At 41.5% G+C, this 17,934-nt stretch overlaps 1 protein-coding gene across 1 annotated transcript; it reads left to right on the top strand.

Moving 5' to 3' along the window:
• Positions 1-3,419: 3,419 nt before the first annotated feature.
• Positions 3,420-7,222, top strand: LOC117657376 (vomeronasal type-2 receptor 26-like). Its single transcript, XM_060691713.2, has 3 exons — positions 3,420-3,599; positions 4,561-4,687; positions 5,758-7,222. Exons 1-3 carry the CDS (start codon positions 3,423-3,425, stop codon positions 6,666-6,668), a joined length of 1,215 nt encoding a protein of 404 aa, XP_060547696.2. The 5' UTR covers positions 3,420-3,422; the 3' UTR covers positions 6,669-7,222.
• Positions 7,223-17,934: the final 10,712 nt, after the last annotated feature.

Below are 17,934 nucleotides of genomic sequence, written 5' to 3'. Positions count from 1 at the left end.
ACAGGCCTAGTGGTCGGACCATACCATCACGTGCCAAAGCAGGGGGAGCATTGGGGGGTCGCACACAGATGCACAGGGAGCAGAGTGCATTGAATTATGAGTGTGGGCATGCACACAAGCGTCCCTGCGGCTCTCCTCCCGTTTTTTGCACGCGACAGCAAAAAGGTTAGCCATCACTGCCCTATACCATTCCAGACAAATGGCTGTCCAATCTCTTCTTAAAAACCTCCAGTGATGGACCATCCACAACTTCGGGAAGGAAGCCCTTCCACCAGTTAATTCCTTTCACTGTCAGGAAATTTCTCCTTACTTCTAGGTTGGTGATTTCACTGAATGTAACATCATGGCAAAATCCATGTATCTTTTCAGGAAAACAAGTGCGTTGTACTGGAAAATTCTGTCCTTCTTTTTTGCCATTCAGGAAATCAACAAAGATCCTCTTCTCTTGCCCAACCTCACCCTGGGTTATAACCTCCATGACAACTTTCGGGACAGAATGATGACATTGGATGGTCTGTTGGATTTGCTTTCGACTGGAGAGGCCAATGTTCCCAACTACAGCTGTGGAAGGAAGAGAAACATGCTGGTTCTCCTGGAAGAGACCAACTCTGATATATCCATCCTCATGGCTGCCATATTGGGCATCTACAAAATCCCACAGGTATAGAGCCGGTGAATGGCTGCAAGTAGTTCAAGGAGATTTTCTCCTTAGAAATGTTAATTAAGCATGGATTAAGATGCAAAGTTAATCTTTATGTCATCTTTCAGTCTCCCAGAGAGACAAGAACAAATATTGATACAACCATAATTAACACTTATAAATTGAGTACAAATATTAATTTGTAATATTTGACGTTGCTCAGATCTTGCACTATGCAGGCTCTGAGGAAGCATCAGCTTTTCAGAAAATGAGATCTGGATTTCTTCTTAACATCCATTGTTGACAGTTACGTTTTCTGCACTTCTGATCCCCTATTAAATCCACCATGGTAGGCTGGAATCTTCCAGCCACTACCTAACCTCCGACATTATCTTTTCAGGATCTAATAGGTCTTCTTCTTCTGTCATATCCGTCATCGGACGTTGGTGACCATGTTGGCAAATCCTATTTTTGTCAACAGCCACATGAAAAAGTGCTGCTGAGTTTTGTCCAAACCAGTCCATTAGGTTTTGAAGCCACGATGTTCTTCTTCTGCCTGGACCTCATTTGCTTTCAATCTTTCCCTGGAGGATTAAGTGAAGGATGCCGTATTTTTCTGGGTGTCGCATCACATGTCCAAAATATTCTAACGTTCGCTTTTTAATGGCTTTGATGATTTCCCTTGGCTTTCCCAGGTGGCTTATCACCTCCTCATTTGTGATTTTTGTTAACCCAGTTTATACGTAACAGCCATCTGTAAATCTACATTTCAAATGCTTCTCATTTCTTCAAGTGGTTTTCTGTCAGAGACCAACTCTCTACTCCACAGAGCAGGATAGTAAAAGCCCCAAATAAAACATAAATCTCCTTTTTTTCCCCTCCAGATCAGCTACACTTTTATTTCACCGATCCTGAGTGAAAAAACTCAGTTACCTTTTTTCTACCGGACCGTCCCCAAAGAAGGTGCTCAAAACCTGGGGATTGTTAAACTGCTGCTGTATTTTCGATGGACATTCATTGGCGTCTTTGCCGCAGACACCGATAATGGAGAACATTTCATTAAGACCTTCGTTCCTGTGCTGGCTCAGAATGGCATCTGTGTTGTTTTTTCACAAATCGTATTATTAAATGATGAGAACTTCAAGCATCTGATGTCTGTTTTCAACCTGTGGGCCCAAATCAATGTATTTGTTTGTTACTCAGAGTTTACGTTCATCGAGGGAGCTCTTTTCCTAGAAAACATATTAAAATCCTTGCAAAAGCCTATTGAAGGGAAAGTTTGGATCACAACCGCTTTGTGGGATCTCACCATTGAATTATCATATAATACTCTCTCTTTCAGATACACCCATATCATTTTTTCTTTTCTTATTCAGACCAGCCAAATGACCCAATTTGACAATTTCATGGATTTCTATCTTTTTATCACAGCATTTATGACTAAAAAATTTCACTGTTCATATGGGAAGCCTGCCTTGTCTGTGAAAGGCTGGACAAGGTGTACAGAGAAAGAGAACTTGGAGACTCTACCTCAGCAGGAGATTGAAAAGACCTTCTCTCTAGATAGCTCCTTAACTTACAATGCCATCCAGATTGTGGCACATGCCTTAAATGCGGTCAATTCACCCCGATCCCAGAGGACAATGATGGACAGAAAAGACAAGGTGGAAGTTGAAAATATTCAACCATGGCAGGTATTTCCTTATCGGTTCCATGTATGGGTGACATCTAGATGGTGAACATCGTATATGTCAAATACATTGAGAAAAAAGTACATTTTATGAATGATTTTCTTTCATAGGATCCCTTGTCTTCCTCTTTTTTTTTTTCATTTGGCTTCCAGCATTGCTGAATGGCAAATTGTACCTTGGTTGTCTTGTTACACACCACCACAATTCTTTTACCTCATGTGCTTTGAGCTTTTCTTTCTTCAGATTCTAGAATTTGATGCTTGTTGAAAGGGATTTTGGATTCTCTCCCAATTTATTATAATGTAAAACAACATTGTACTTAATATTACAATTAGCAGTGTATATCCTTGTAAAATCACCCGAACAGTGCCAGAATCAATATTCAAGCTTTCCCTCAGAATCAGTGTTCAAGCTTTATTCAGATAACCAGCAGACGAAAGAATCAATTACAAATATTGACATTTGCTTCACAATTTCCTAAAGCCAATTCATATTTCCAGGACTGAGTTGTACAAACTGATGCTGTGTCTTCTACATTGCTCCATCTTCTCACTTGTGGAATCAAAACACAGGACCCAAACTAAATAATAAAGGCTCACTGCGGTGTTGGTTATTCAATGACCACAGGATAAACTCGCTAAAGAATGTTGAGATAAAACTCTGTAGACAAAAGGATGCATCTATAATTATACACGACATCTCAGGGAGGAGGGGAAAACTCATGGATAAGCAACAGATAATGTAAGCAAATATATTTGTAGGTAATGGATTTCCCTTCTCCTGCCCTTCTGCCATCTGCTTATCTTCAAGAGAACTAAGGGGAGAAATAAAACAAGAAAACAAGAAAATGTGGGCTAGTTGGGAATGCCAGATGTTGGAAAGAAAACATCCGCCATTGGTACCTGAAGAACAAATCTATGCAAATTGTCCTGAGAAGAAAACAGGCTGCAGCTCAATAAGCCAAATTCCTTATATCTCTGTACAACAACTTGTTTAGATGATTCCACTTGTGTAAAAACCTCTTTCCTTATATTCTGTAGCTTCACCATTTCCTGAAGAATCCCCAGATCTACAACAACACCATAGAAGGAATGTATTTGGATAGAAATGGAGATTTGATGGCTGACTTTTACATTGTGAGCTGGGTGTGGTTTCCTAATAAGTCGACTACCAGAGTGAAATTTGGGAGTCTAGACAGCGAAGGAACCATTGGAGTCAAATTCAGCATCAACAAGGAAGCCATCACGAGCCCTCAGTGGCTCAATCAGGTAGGGGAAGAGGTTTTCCCAACTCTTTACCGTGTTTTCCCCAAAAGAAGTCATCCCCTGATAATGAGTTCAATCGGGTTTTTGAGCGCATGGATTAAAATAAGTCCCGCCCCCAAAAAATAAGCCTCTCCAAAAATATTTAAGCACATGCGCAGCTGGTCCTCACCATTTCCTCTGGTTAGGGTTAGGGAGACAGAGCTGGAAATCGGCAAGAGGAGCTTTGTCTTGCTCCACACACCCAAAAATAATAAGACCTCCCCAAAAATAAGACCAAGCGCTGATTTCAGGGTTTTAAAAAATATAAGACAGGGTCTTATCTTTGGGAAAACACGGTAGGTTTGACCATCATCACAATCAGTGTACCCCTTCATCCGAAACTATATATAAGACCGACTGCCTTCAAATTCATGCTTCAGAATTATATTCTTTCATTTATAACCAGCAAAGGAAAAGATGCTTTATGACTTATTCAGTAGAAGACTTTGGTCTGGGGACGTAGAGGAAAAAAATGTGGAGATGGAGGGAAATGGAAGCAGGATTTAAGAGTAGGGGAGAAGTAAAATCAATTGAGTTACACATGTTCATTTGGACATGTATACATTCATGAATTTGACCTTATTTGGTAGAGGAAAAGTACAAAACCCATCATATTGAAGAATTTCAGAATTCTAATTTCTCCTCCATATGATCTGTTTTTCCAAAAGTTTCTCTGACAGTCTTCCAGAAACAGTCCTCCAAAATGGAAGCATGTTTGACTATAATGCTTCCAATTTCAAGAATAATTTTCTAAAAAATTCTCTGGAGTAGCCACCACAACATGGCCCAGAAGAGAAACAGAATGGTCCACTTCTAGTCCATTTTGCACATACCTCTTTTGTTGATACCATTCCAACATTATAATTCATTTCATAGCTGATGAGTCTTGTAGATGTTTCTGAATGCAAATTTTATTCACTTTCAGCCCTTGCCTTACTCCCAGTGTGTGGAGCCTTGTCAGCCTGGATATTTCAAGGTGGTCCAGGAAGGAAAACCAATCTGTTGCTACGATTGCATCCCTTGTGCAGAAGGGAGCATTTCCACCCAAGAAGGTGGGTGAATGGGAATCAAAACAGTTCTTGGGATAGGAGCAAAGGTTCCTGCAGATCTTTTCTAAGGAGATATTTCTAATTTGGGTGTTGGAGTGGGAGGGAGTATTAATTTAACTATCAAAATTAATTTCACCAAGGATATAACAATAATATGAGCTGGGAGAATTCATTGGAATGAGAGGTTAAGTGTAGAAGAAGCCAAGCAGCTATCAAGAAGCATATGTGACTTTGTGAAGGATCAGTTGAAGTGACATGAAGCGTTTTTTCACCATGACAAACAGAATGATGTTGCAAACAAAATGAAAGCAAACATAGTTGAACAATATTGTTACTGAATTTCAAATTTATCTTCCAATTAATGGGTAATGGGACAAATCAAACTCCATTTTGGAAAACCAGAATATTCCAACCTTGTCAAATTGGCTAGTCCTACTCCATTAGAAACCTTCCTACATGATGTAGATCAGGGGTGTCAAACTCAAGGCCCATGGGCTGCATCCGGCCTGTGATGTGGTCAGATCCGGCCCATGGGGCCGTCCTGGTTTACCCAATGAGGAGAGGCAATCTCAGACTAGCACGGCTTCGGCCCAGTCTACCCAGTGCGAAGAGGAAAGATCAGGCCAGCATGGCTTCAGCCTGGTCTACCCAATGCGAAGAGGAAACATGCTAGCAGTTTGGGGAGTGGTGTCAAGCTGGCCACACCCACCCAGTTGGCCACACCCACCCAGTCAGCCACACCTGACCACACCCCCAAGGTCAACCATAGCCCTGATGCAGTCCTCAATGAAATTAAGTTTGACACCCCTGATATAGATAGTTGTCCCTTCTCCTCTTTTGCTTCCTAGAATTGTCTCCTCTCAAATTCTGCCCCTAATCTAGCTACACTTTATCAACTTGAGACACATACTAAGGCAAAGAAGCACAGGTGTACACATACTCCTATTTTTTTCTCTCTGCCTCCCATCCCCTGCAGATGAATACACACACAAATTCAGATGTGGGCTTACTGATTTAAAAATCTAACTCCCATCCTATAAATTCATGGTAAATATTACATTTGTCCTCTATAGATGCAGACTACTGCACCAGATGTCCAGATAATCAGTATCAGAACAAGCATCGAGATCAATGTATCCTCAAAATTGTCACTTTTTTGTCCCATCAAGAGTATTTGGGAATTATTCTTACTTTTTTTGCCCTATTCCTGATCTTAACCACAGTTTTAATCTTGGGAATCTTCATTAAATTCCAAGAAACGCCAATTGTCAAAGCCAACAATCGGGACCTCTCCTATATCCTCCTGGTCTCCCTTCTTCTTTGCTTCTTGACTTCCTTTCTCTTCATTGGTCGGCCAAGGAGAACCACCTGCCTTCTCCGACAAACAATTTTCAGCATCATCTTTTCAATTGCCGTCTCTTCCGTCTTGGCCAAAACAATCATGGTGGTGCTGGCCTTCCTGGCCACAAAGCCAGGAAACAGAGTGAGAGGGTGGCTGGGCAAGAGTCTGACCAACACCATCATCATTTCTTGTTCCAGTGTCCAGGTTGTCATTTGTTTCACCTGGTTAGGAGTCTTTCCTTCATTCCCTGATTCTGACATGTATTCCCAGCCTAGAGAGATTGTTCTGCAGTGCAATGAAGGCTCTGTCACTATGTTTTATGTTGCCCTTGGTTACATGGGTTTTCAGGCTGCCATTTGCTTCATAGTGGCCTTCCTGGCCAGGAACCTACCTGGGTCCTTCAACGAAGCCAAGCTGATCACCTTCAGCATGCTGGTCTTTTGCAGTGTCTGGATCTCCTTTGTGCCTACCTATCTCAGCACCAAAGGGAAATTCACGGTTGCTGTGCAGGTCTTCTCCATCTTGGCTTCCAGTGCTGGGCTGCTGGGTTGCATCTTCATCCCTAAGTGTTACATCATTTTGCTGAGGCCAGATCTGAATACAAAGGAACATCTGATGTTCAAAAGTGAAGTAAAAAAGTGATGCTGATGGATGTTCTGAGGATATAATTCCCACCCAATATAATTCTCACCCATTGGGTACTTTTCAGGAGAAAACACTATCAGGCTGCTTTTTGAAGTGATCTCCTGCTTAAGCCAAATTTCCATATTTTTATGTGTCTGGTAGTATTATTTAGCATTTTGGGCTTCATTATTAGCCTTTAAGTGAGGATGTTATTAGAAGTTTAGTCTGGCAGTGTTGACCTCCTTTCTGATTTTAGGAAAACATGTTTTTCTTCTGTTTTTTCATGGGGAAAAACAGCCTTTTCAACAACTGAATCTTAGTCATTGTATTCTGAAAGTAATTGAATACACTTGCAAGTTTTAAGTAAGATACTAATCCATCTTGGAAACAGCATGATGTAACACATAAATTTACCACATATGGAAAGTAATCTCTAATCAATGTTTTCTATTGTTCACTTGTCAAATGTAATAAATGTCTTTCATTCTTTCATTGGTTTCTTTGTGATGTATCACATGTACCAAATGTTTGTATCATTTGTTTCTGTGCCCTATTAAAAGACTTGGACTTCCCCCATTCCATAAATGCTTTTCACTGTGCCTGCGATTTGTGTTTTTGGGTAGGGCTGAACCAGTGGTGGGATTCAAAATTTTTTACTACCAGTTCTATGGGTGTGGCTTGGTGGGCATGGCAGGGGAAGGATACTGCAAAATCCCCATTTCCTCCCGATCAGCTGGGACTCAGGAAGCAGAGAATAGATGGGGGCAGGGCCAGTCAGAGGTGGTATTTACTGGTTCTCCAAACTACTCAAAATTTCCCCTACTGGTTCTCCAGAACCGGTCAGAACCTGCTGAAACCCACCTCTGGGATGAACAGCTTACTTTTACAAAAGGAAAAAGTGTTTTTAATCTCTCAGATTCAGAGAAATAATCTATCCTCTCTAATAATCAAAATTATAGATCAGAAGTTCATTTCTTTTTATTTGTGGGGTCCTTGGTGCTCCCTATGCATGCTTGTTTTCTTGCAGATGTTTCATGTCCCAAATTGTAGAATAGAATTCTTTATTGGCCAAGTGCGAGTGGACACTCAAGGAATTTGTCTTAGGTGCATATGCTCTCAGTGTACATAAGGAGAATAAAATACATTCAACAAGAATAAAAAGATCCAACACTTATTCAAGGTTACTAATAAGCTATCAAATTGTACTAGGAAACAAATAAAAACAATATAAATTGAAAGATACCAGCAACATGGTTATAGTAATAAGTGGGAAGGAATAGATACTAGTAAGGAAGAGAAGAATAATAGTAATACATTATTGGACAGTGTTGTGGGAATTAGTTGTTAAGCAGAGTGATGGCATTCGGGGGGAGGGAAACATCATCAGGGCTGATAACTATCATGAGTGACTAACAATGATGATGTTATCAGTTTGATTCATGAAACATCTGCAAGAAAGCAAGAAAGCTCAGAGGGAACCAAGGATCCCTCATTTCAATCCTGAACAACCAATATTCTCTATTGGCATTTTTTTAAATGAAGAAATGTATAAGAGGCTTCTACTTATCAATTAATGTAGATAATTTCCTTTCTCTAATCAAAGAAATTAAATTATCCATTTCAGCTACTCTACCGAATTCACCAGCCATTCCTCCATAGTGGGTTGAGGTGGGGGGAGCCTTATTAGCAGAGAGTTGAGACTAATAGACCCCACAATGGAACTAAGAGGCCAGGATTGTGTGGGAGATGGTGGTATGATGTTCCTGCTTGTAAAGAGAAAGGTGACAGGAGAGATTATGTAAGCAAAGCAATGAATTGACCAAGAAACCCTGATTGGCAGGATAGGAAATATTTGATTGAAAGGGGAAAGGATGGCTAAGCACTGAAGATACCTACACATTTTTTTTTCCAAAATGAAATTGGAAAAGAGAATCTATTGCAGAAGAAAGGAAATTTTTGGAAACATTCCAAATCTCTGGATTCAGGGCTGGTATGCAAGGCCCAATAAAACACACTGAGGATGGAGATAATAACAAAATATTTACTTCTGACCAAAAAAAGATGGTCAGGAATATTTTACGCCTCAAGCACAACAGCTCTCAAACCAAGAAGTTTTACATACATTTTTGCAACAAGATACAAAGTAAAAGCAAAGGTTTAAATTGTACAGCCTTCAGCCATAAAGTGATAAAGTAGGCATAATTCAGGATTCCCAGAATCAAAGATTCCCAGTCAATGATATGCTTGCCCTGCCTTTAACTCTATATCTACACTAATTTCATGTAGTTACAAAACAAAAAGGCAACTGAACATCCCATCTACATCAGCTTCAGTCAGTCAGTCAGTCAGTTAGAATGCAGTTGTCAATTGTCCCATTGGGTTAGACAGCAAAAGAAACTCCTGGGACATTTTTTTACCAAGGGTATACCATATTTTTTGTAGTATAAAATGCTCCGGAGTATAAGAGGCACCTTAGTTTTTGGGAAGGAAAATAGGGGGAAAAATTCTGCCTCTGCCTACCAAGTATTCATCTGGCTAGAGTCCTTATCCTGGTCAGCTTTAGCACACGTTAGTTCGCTGGTTGTGAGTGGGCACTGGGGCTGATAAACAGCTTAAGAAGCACAGCTGATTGTCAGAGGGAACTCCACTTAGTAAAGCAGGTGAAGCGCGGAAGGAGTAAGACAAGGCAGTAGCTTTGGCAAAATGGGTTGCCATTCTGGGCTCCGCGCCTCGCGTTTTCAGCCTCCAAATGCTCCATTTGAGAGCCGTTCATTGCTGCGGGGATCATAAAAACCACATCACCGTGCATCGCTAACCAAAGACATGAGGTGCAGAAGCCAAAAATGGGGCATGCTAAAGCCTAAAACACGATGCACAGAGGCCGGAAACACAATGTGCACAGGCAGCGATCAGTGGTGATGTGTTTTGGCAATCCCTGCAGCCTTGAATGGCTCTCAAATGGAGCGTTTGGCGGCTGAAAATGAGAGCCATTGTCTGTGGCAATCTCTGCAGCAAAGAAGAGGACGTGCTGAGGCCGAAGGGTGGGGGCCGGCTGGTGGGTGGGGCTACATTCGGAGTATAAAATGCACCCAAGTTATCAGCCTCTTTTGGGGGGGGGGGAGTGCATCTTATACTCTGTAAAATAAGGTAACTTAACTTAAATTTCCATGTATGTACAGGAGAAAAGCCAGTTCTAATGATTTCCTGTCAAAATAGCATAGGAAAACTTCCCCTTCCCCCCCTGGACCTCCCATTGTCCATTGTCCACCATGCATTTGCACTTTCTTTGTTTTGGGAACAGTCTGTCTGCTTCGGACTTCCCCAGCTGGTGACCTTGAGATATTGGATCTGTCTCAGACTTCCAGTTGACACACTTGCATTCCAAATTTCCTTCCCAAGCCTCCCTTAGATTCCAAGGCCTTTCCTTCCCCCTCCTGTTATAGTTGTCTGGTTGCAAGCAAGGCCAGATCCTGAAGATGAAACTCAAATACTTTGGCCACCTAATGAGAAGGAATTCTCATTAGAATTCCATTAGAATGGAATTGGAGAAGAGACTGGAGAAGAGACTGGAGAAGAGACTTATGCTGGGAACTGGAGAAGAGACTTATGCTGGGAACGATTGAGGGCAAAAGAAGAAGGGGATGACAGAGAACGAGGTGTCTAGATGGAGTCACTGAAGCTGTAGGAGTGAACTTAAATGGACTCCAGAGGATGGTAGAGGACAGGAAGACCTGGAGGAACATTGTCCATGGGTCATGATTGGTCAGACACGACTTCACAACTAACAACAAAAAAGCAAGACTGCGTAGCGAGTCAACCATGACAGCAGTATTGCAGGCTAACTCACTGCTCACTCAGCAGGAGTTCGATCCTGACTGGCTCAAGGATGACTCAGCCTTGCATCCTTCTGAGGTCGGTAAAAGAATTATTGGGAGCAAGATGGTGACTCTGTAAACCATGTTTCAGAAAAAAACTTTTTTTCCTGCCTCTGAAAGCCTCCAAAACAGTTTCAGGAATAAAAGCCTCTGAAGCTCTGTTTGGGGGCTTCTTTTCTGAAGCTGTTGATGGGCTTCTTTTCTGAAGCTCTGTTTGGAGGCTTCTTTTCTGAAGCTTCATTTCTGACACTTTTTTCAGCCTCTGAAACCTCCGTTTGAGAAGCTGGGCGGGGCTATATTCGGAGTATAAGACGAAGCCAGATTTTCACCGTCTTTTTTTGGTGGAAAAAGGTGTTCCTTATTGTCACTGTGTTATTTTATTTTCCAGCTGAACTCATCATTTCTGGACAGACTCTCCGTAGCTTTGCCAACTTCTTATCAGTAAGCTACGTGTTTCCGTATCCACCCACATTCCTTCACTTGCTTCACACTCTCTTTTCCTTTGTTCTCTTGCCAGAGGTCCGGCTCAGATAGCCGGCAAGAATTACTTTCAAAAATGTAACAATTAACTTTTCTTAGTTAGTGAGGTGTTTTATTTTCTTTATAACAAATAAATGAGTTTTATTAGAAACCTTTCTCGCGTTTCTTTTCAGATTATTGCAACAAGGAATAAGCCTCGATTCATCTACTCTAAACCAGGGTAATTAGTCCCAGAACCAAACATGGGATTAATAAATGCCCTGACATCTGGTAGCAGAGGATGGTTTGATTTATGGCTTTTTTCCTTGTTTTGTTATTTCTGATAAGAGCGCATAGGCAATTAGTTTTTAGCTACTGAGGTACGCTAATTATATTGCTGAGATGCTGAAACAGAAGTAAAACAAATACAAAATGTATTTTGCTGAGAAGGTGGCAGAAAAGGAGGTTTCCAGATTTCCAGCCCCTTACTACAGCCACACGCCTGGAACAAGAAAAAGCCGTGGGAACAGAAATGGAGACAGATAAGACAGAAGCTGTTTTTGAAGATGATGATTTACGACTGAGGTCAGTAACATTTTCTTCTGATCTTCCAAGCTCTGAAAAAGTCTTCCCAGAACCTTCTGAATTTGTAATGCTCGATGCAAGGCTAAAGCACACTGCTGAGCAAAATTCCTCCCACGCAGAGAGAGAAACAATTCATTATTCTCCTCGAAGCTCTAAGCTCACCCTGGATGAGCTGGCTATGAAAGCCTATCGTGACCGTATAAAACTCTATGAACAGCAGCTATCCCAGGCAAAAATGGCTATATCTATGCTTGAGCAAGATATGGGAGATAACTTAAATTTTTCAAAAAGCGCCATATTGCCTTCTTCTCCGGAGCCAAAGACACTCCCCCTGGTGGATTCTGTGTCAGGCCAATTAAGGCAAAGAGCACTGCATACGTCACATGAAAGTCTCCCTGATCAAGTTACACATGTCTTACATAACCACTCCTACTCTAAAGCATACAATGCCCCGTATGCAAAGCTGCCCAAAGCTAAAGGTGCAGCACCATCTGCTGGCAAAAGTAATTTACTACAGGAAGCTGAAATGCCACAAGTGTTTCCACAGGCCCAAACTCAAACACCCCCTGGCGGTCTTGGTGTCTTTTTAGATGGAACACAATTAAACTTAATGAAGCAAAGGCAAATGACTGCATCTCCAGCAGGTCATGCCAATATTGCAGATCAAGCACAAATGGCAATTGGAATACAGCAGATTCCAGTGCATCAGCCACAGCAGCTACAAATGCCTGCATATGTGCCCCAGCCACAAGTGCAAAGAGGGCCACCTCCTGGCCCACCTCCAATGGCACAACCAAGACCATTTTTAGGTCCACAACAGGCACAGCAAATACCACAGGCATTTCTGCCAGCACAGCCAGCATACCAAGTGCAGGCTCCTCACCAGGCATTTTCTGTCTCTCCACTAACTGGTGAGTCAAAACTAAAAATGTCAGGACACAATTACAAAGCCTGGGTCAGTGAGATTACACTATTGCTTCTTAGAGAAGGCACGCACTGTATGGTATTTAACCCACCTGCTCCACCTTGGACTTATGCAATAAGAGATTTAGAGATAAGGGCTCGCACAACATTATTGATGTCCATGGATACTGAACTGCAGGTCACTTTTCCACCAAATACAACAGCCCGACAAATTTCGGCTAAATTGGAAAATTGCTACAGGCCTATCTCAATTGAATCTTCATGTTTACTCATGTCTGAACTCCACGGTTCGAGATTGAAACCTGGTGAACAAATTGGAGGGCATTTGACCAAACTGAAAGGACTGAGAACAGAATTGAGAGAAAGAGGCCATAACATTGAAGATATTCAAATGATCAGCATCATTATTAACTCTTTGAATTATGAATGGAAAGATGCTGTTACAAAAATTAACCAAGTCCCTATTGCTCAACGCACAGTGGACAATATCTGTAGACTTTTAATTGAAGAAGAGGCATTCATGTTGGCCACGCCACACTTGAGAGGACCACCTGCATCAAAAGCTCCAGCTAGGCGCCCCTTCCGAGGAAGGACCTACGCTCCAAGGATGCCAAGATGCAACACCTGCAATCGTGTGGGACATGCCACCCGGGATTGTCCCCAATGAGTTCCAGCTCCCGTCACGTACCAGCCCAGAGGAACAGATTCCAGAGGCAGAGGCAGAGGCGGTAGACAAGGTCGTCGTGGTCCCCGGCGTGATCCACAAACTCCACTAGCCACATTGGCTTTAACCAATGATCCACAACCTCAACCAGAGTATGACAGACGACTCCTGTGGACTTTGGACAGTGGTGCAGCATTGCATGTTACCTACAGAAAGGAACTTTTCACAGAGATGCACGAGCCTGAACCAGAACTACGTGAACTTTACTCTTTTTCAAATCATCCTTGTCAGGTCAAAGGAAAAGGAACTGTTTATGTTGAAGAGCTCGATGCATTCATTCCTGATGTTTATTACATACCAACAGCAACCAGTAATTTGCTTAGTCAGTGTCACTTGTCTAGAATGTTAAAGTTCCAAGTTCACCACCTTGAAAAAGTAAGTTACATAGTTAAAGATGGAGATATTGTTGCTGAAACCATATTAATTGGTGGTGTTTATTACTTAAAGCCAAAGCCTAAAACACAAACACAGGCAAGTATACAAACTCCAAAAAGGGAATGCACAGGCCCAGATAGAGATGCTCCAGAGAGAGATCCTGTTGCTACCCCTAAGGCTCCTAAAGCCAACAAAAAGAGAGTTGGTAAACAGGTTGCTCAGAGCAAGCCTGAGGTTCCGCATAAAAATGTTAATGTTGAGAATTCACTAACAGGTAAACCTTTGCATTCCAGGTGTATCCACAAATGGCATAGAAGATTGGGGCATGCCAGTTTCCGTGTTCTTAGGAAGATGCCGGAGTTCGCAAAAGGTTTGGATCTAAAGGGGTGTAAGGTGTTTTTGGATTGTGCTGTATGCAAGAAGGCCAAATCCAAAGCAGCAGCCATTCCCAAACGCGCTACACGCCTGTCAACACGCATTTTTGATTTGGTTCACATTGACATAGTTGGTCCTTTCCCGCCATCATTTGGTGGTAGAAAATATTTTCTAACAATTGTTGATAATTACTCTAGATATGGATATGTATATCCTATGAAAGAAAAATCAGAGACCTTTCAGATCTTTAAAGACTTTGCAACCCTTGTTTCTACCCAACACCAAGTTCGCATCGCCAGAATCCAGAGTGATCGTGGTGCCGAATTCATGTCTCAGCGTTTCCAGGACTGGATGCGTAAAAATGGAATTATTCATCAGACGTCGGCGCCTTACACACCGGCTCATAATGGAGTCTCAGAACGAAGACAAGGGGTACTGCAAACCATGATGCGTTGTCTCCTAGAAGACGCCAACTTTGGTAAGATATACTGGGGTGAAGCTATCAAGTACGCAAATTACATTGTCAACCGTACTTGGAGCAGTGTAACAAATCAGACTCCTTTCTTCATGTTGTATGGCTACAAGCCTGATCTTAAAAACATCCATATTTTTGGTTCATACGCTATGGTGAACATTCCCTTAGCTCAAAGAAGAAAAGGAGGTCCAACAGCAAAGAGACTGAGATTTATGGGTATTGATGATAACTCAAAGTGGAGCAAATTTATTGACTCTAAACATGTAATTGTGATTTCCCAATCTGCTAATTTTGAAGAAGATATTGACTGGTCCAGGATTCATTCCAATGATCCTGGAGTTTATTTTCCTAGAGATGATACTGCTGATGCCACGCAGATTGATGATCAAGATTCCACTGATTCTTCTCAACCCAATGTTCCGTCTTCGCAAGCCGCGGATGCTGACGCTAGCGACGAAAGTGAGGACGAGGACGAAGCAGAAGAAGATTGGACAGTTGTTCCGAGACGTTCCAAGAGGGCCACAAAAGGGATCCCTCCACAACGATATTCTTGGCAACTGACAAAAGCACCCTTGCCTTTGATTTGCAATGTTACACTTCCACCTGATAATTTCACACAAATCAAGCAGCTCCCTGATTCAGAGCAAGACAAATGGTATGAAGCAATGCAGGTTGAAATGGACAGTCTAAAGAAACTTAAAGTATTTACACCTGCAAAACCTCCAGCAAACAAAAAGGTCATTGGCACTCGATGGGTCTACAGAATCAAAAAGAAACCAAATGGTGAGTCACTGTACAAGGCCAGACTTGTAGCTCAGGGTTTCGCTCAACGTTATCCTGAGGACTACACAAATACTTACTCACCGACAGTCAGAACTGAGAGTGTAAAAATTGCTTTAGCAACTGCAACTATCCTTGGTTTAGAAGTTTTGCAGTTTGATGTTGACACGGCTTATCTACATGCAGACCTAGACGAAGAGATCTACGTGAGAAGTCCTCCAGGATTCTGACAGCAAGAAGGGGATACCTCGTTCCTAAACAAAAGTCTCTATGGTCTGAAACAATCTGGTTTAATGTGGTATTTATGTCTTACTGACAAATTAAATTCAATGGGCTTTATTAAGTCCGAAACTGATGAGTGCGTGTTCACAAAAAGATCTAACAATGCATATGAGATAGTTCTTGTTTATGTTGATGATATTGTTTATATTGGTCCAAATAAGCAAATGAGTGAAATTTTTGCCAAAGCTTTGCAGAGATACTTCATATTGAAATCATTAGGTCACATTAGCACTTATTTAGGTGTTCAGATTGAAAAAACACAGAAGGGGTTTAGTCTTTCACAAGAAGATAAAATTGAACAAGTTTTGCATCATTGCAACATGAAAGATGCTAACACAACAAAGACACCCATGCAAACAGATTTTCATAACTTGACACAACAAGAAAGTCCTGAGTTCGAGGATCAAACACTTTATCGTTCAGTCATTGGGTCACTATTGTACATTAGTAGTTGGACCAGACCCGACATTGCACTTAGTGTTAATCTCTTATCACGACACGTAGGTAAGGCAAAACAGTTTCATTGGACATGTGTTAAGAAATTATTGAGATACCTAAAATACACCAAACACATGAAGTTATTGTTAGAACCAACACATACTGATTATGCAGAATTATGTTGTTATGCAGATTCTGATTGGGCAAGTGATAAGAAATCACGCAAAAGTACTTCAGGTTATATGATGTTCTTAAATGGATGTCCTGTTTATTGGCAAGTACGTAAACAGAATTTTGTTACTTGTTCATCTACTGAAGCTGAATATGCTTGTGTTTCAGATGCATGTAATTCCCTAACTTGGTTTGATGCCTTAGTCACAGATATCTGGACACACCCGATCCGACCGATCACCATGATGGAAGACAATGAATCGGTGGTTTATATTTCTGAATCTCATTTTACAGGTTCTAGGTCCAGACACATTGACATTCGTTACCAAAACATAAAGCATTTAGTGAAAAAAGGTTTTGTCAAAATGCAATATGTATCCACACATGATCAAATTGCTGATATGCTCAACAAACCACTTCCAGCAGCTCAACATGAGTATCTGCGTAAGAAGATGTGCCTTATTTGATGATGTACTGATATTCGCTCAACTGGCAAAGAAGGGGAATGTCACTGCGTTATTTTATTTGCCAGCTGAACTCATCATTTCTGGACAGACTCTCCGTAGCTTTGCCAACTTCTTATCAGTAAGCTACGTGTTTCCGTATCCACCCACATTCCTTCACTTGCTTCACACTCTCTTTTCCTTTGTTCTCTTGCCAGAGGTCCGGCTCAGATAGCCGGCAAGAATTACTTTCAAAAATGTAACAATTAACTTTTCTTAGTTAGTGAGGTGTTTTATTTTCTTTATAACAAATAAATGAGTTTTATTAGAAACCTTTCTCACGTTTCTTTTCAGATTATTGCAACAAGGAATAAGCCTCGATTCATCTACTCTAAACCAGGGTAATTAGTCCCAGAGCCAAACATGGGATTAATAAATGCCCTGACACTTATACTCCAAAAAATACGGTACTTAAAAAAATAAAATAGAGGAGATCCTGACTGTTAGCTTTCAGTAAGTGAGTTTTTGGGAATTAAATGATTCCCAAGATTAAGCCTGTTACCAAAAATAGAAACAAGGCAAAGGAAAACTACAATGATCCCCAAATTTTCTTGATAGCAGAGATTCAATCTTAGCTATGCTGTCATCTCAGTTGATGTTTGAAGGGTGATCCACAGGAAATTTGGTGTATTTTTCAGTATTTGAAAAGAGCAAAATAGCGTTTACCATAAAGCAGATGTCAGGATTCCAACCGATGCCCTAATTAAATCATGAACCTCGAGCCAAGCTTCAAAAGAAATCCAATTATTTATTAGGAGCTTCATGTCAGCACATTCCAAGTGAAGCCAACTCTGACCTCACGTAATTTACGTTCCAGCTCTGACCCTGTTTTCCCCCTCCCCCCAAGGTGTGTCATTAGTCACATTCTCCATCGAAGCAATTTTGCGGGTTGTAGAGATCACTCCTCTCCGGCCACTGTAGATAATCATGGAGACAGCCTTAACAGAGAGATGGCTTGAATGTGCTTTTGTTTTGACTGACATGCTGCCTTACCTCAGCTACAGAGTTCATTTTCCCATCCCCCTTGCCAATGGCAACTCAAGAGCAGGCCAGAGATGCTTTCTGAGTTGACAGCAGATTTTTTTCCCATCAGATTCACTGTTGGAGTGAAACTTTTGATGGAGTGGATGAAAGTGGACAAAGATACCTACAGGAAAGAAGGGAAGGAGAGGAAAGAGGAGGGGAGGGGAGGGGAGGGAAGGGTAGGGAAGGGAAGGGAAGGGAAGGGAAGGAAAGGAAAGGAAAGGAAAGGAAAGGAAAGGAAAGGAAAGGAAAGGAAAGGAAAGGAAAGGAAAGGAAAGGAAAGGAAAGGAAAGGA

The sequence above is a fragment of the Pantherophis guttatus genome, chromosome 2 (genome assembly GCF_059756535.1).
Source record: "Pantherophis guttatus breed Tessera chromosome 2, ASM5975653v1, whole genome shotgun sequence".
Taxonomy (NCBI): Eukaryota; Metazoa; Chordata; class Lepidosauria; order Squamata; family Colubridae; genus Pantherophis; species Pantherophis guttatus.
Note: the sequence above shows the minus strand (reverse complement) of the source record. Positions and strands in the feature narration are given on the sequence as shown.

Coding starts and splice junctions, on each gene's coding strand:
- LOC117657376 (XM_060691713.2), top strand. CDS start 3,423: ATGTATTTGGATAGAAATGGAGATTTGATGGCTGACTTTTACATTGTG. Junction 3,600..4,560: donor GCCCTCAGTGGCTCAATCAG/GTAGGGGAAGAG, acceptor ATTCACTTTCAG/CCCTTGCCTTACTCCCAGTG. Junction 4,688..5,757: donor GAGCATTTCCACCCAAGAAG/GTGGGTGAATGG, acceptor TGTCCTCTATAG/ATGCAGACTACTGCACCAGA.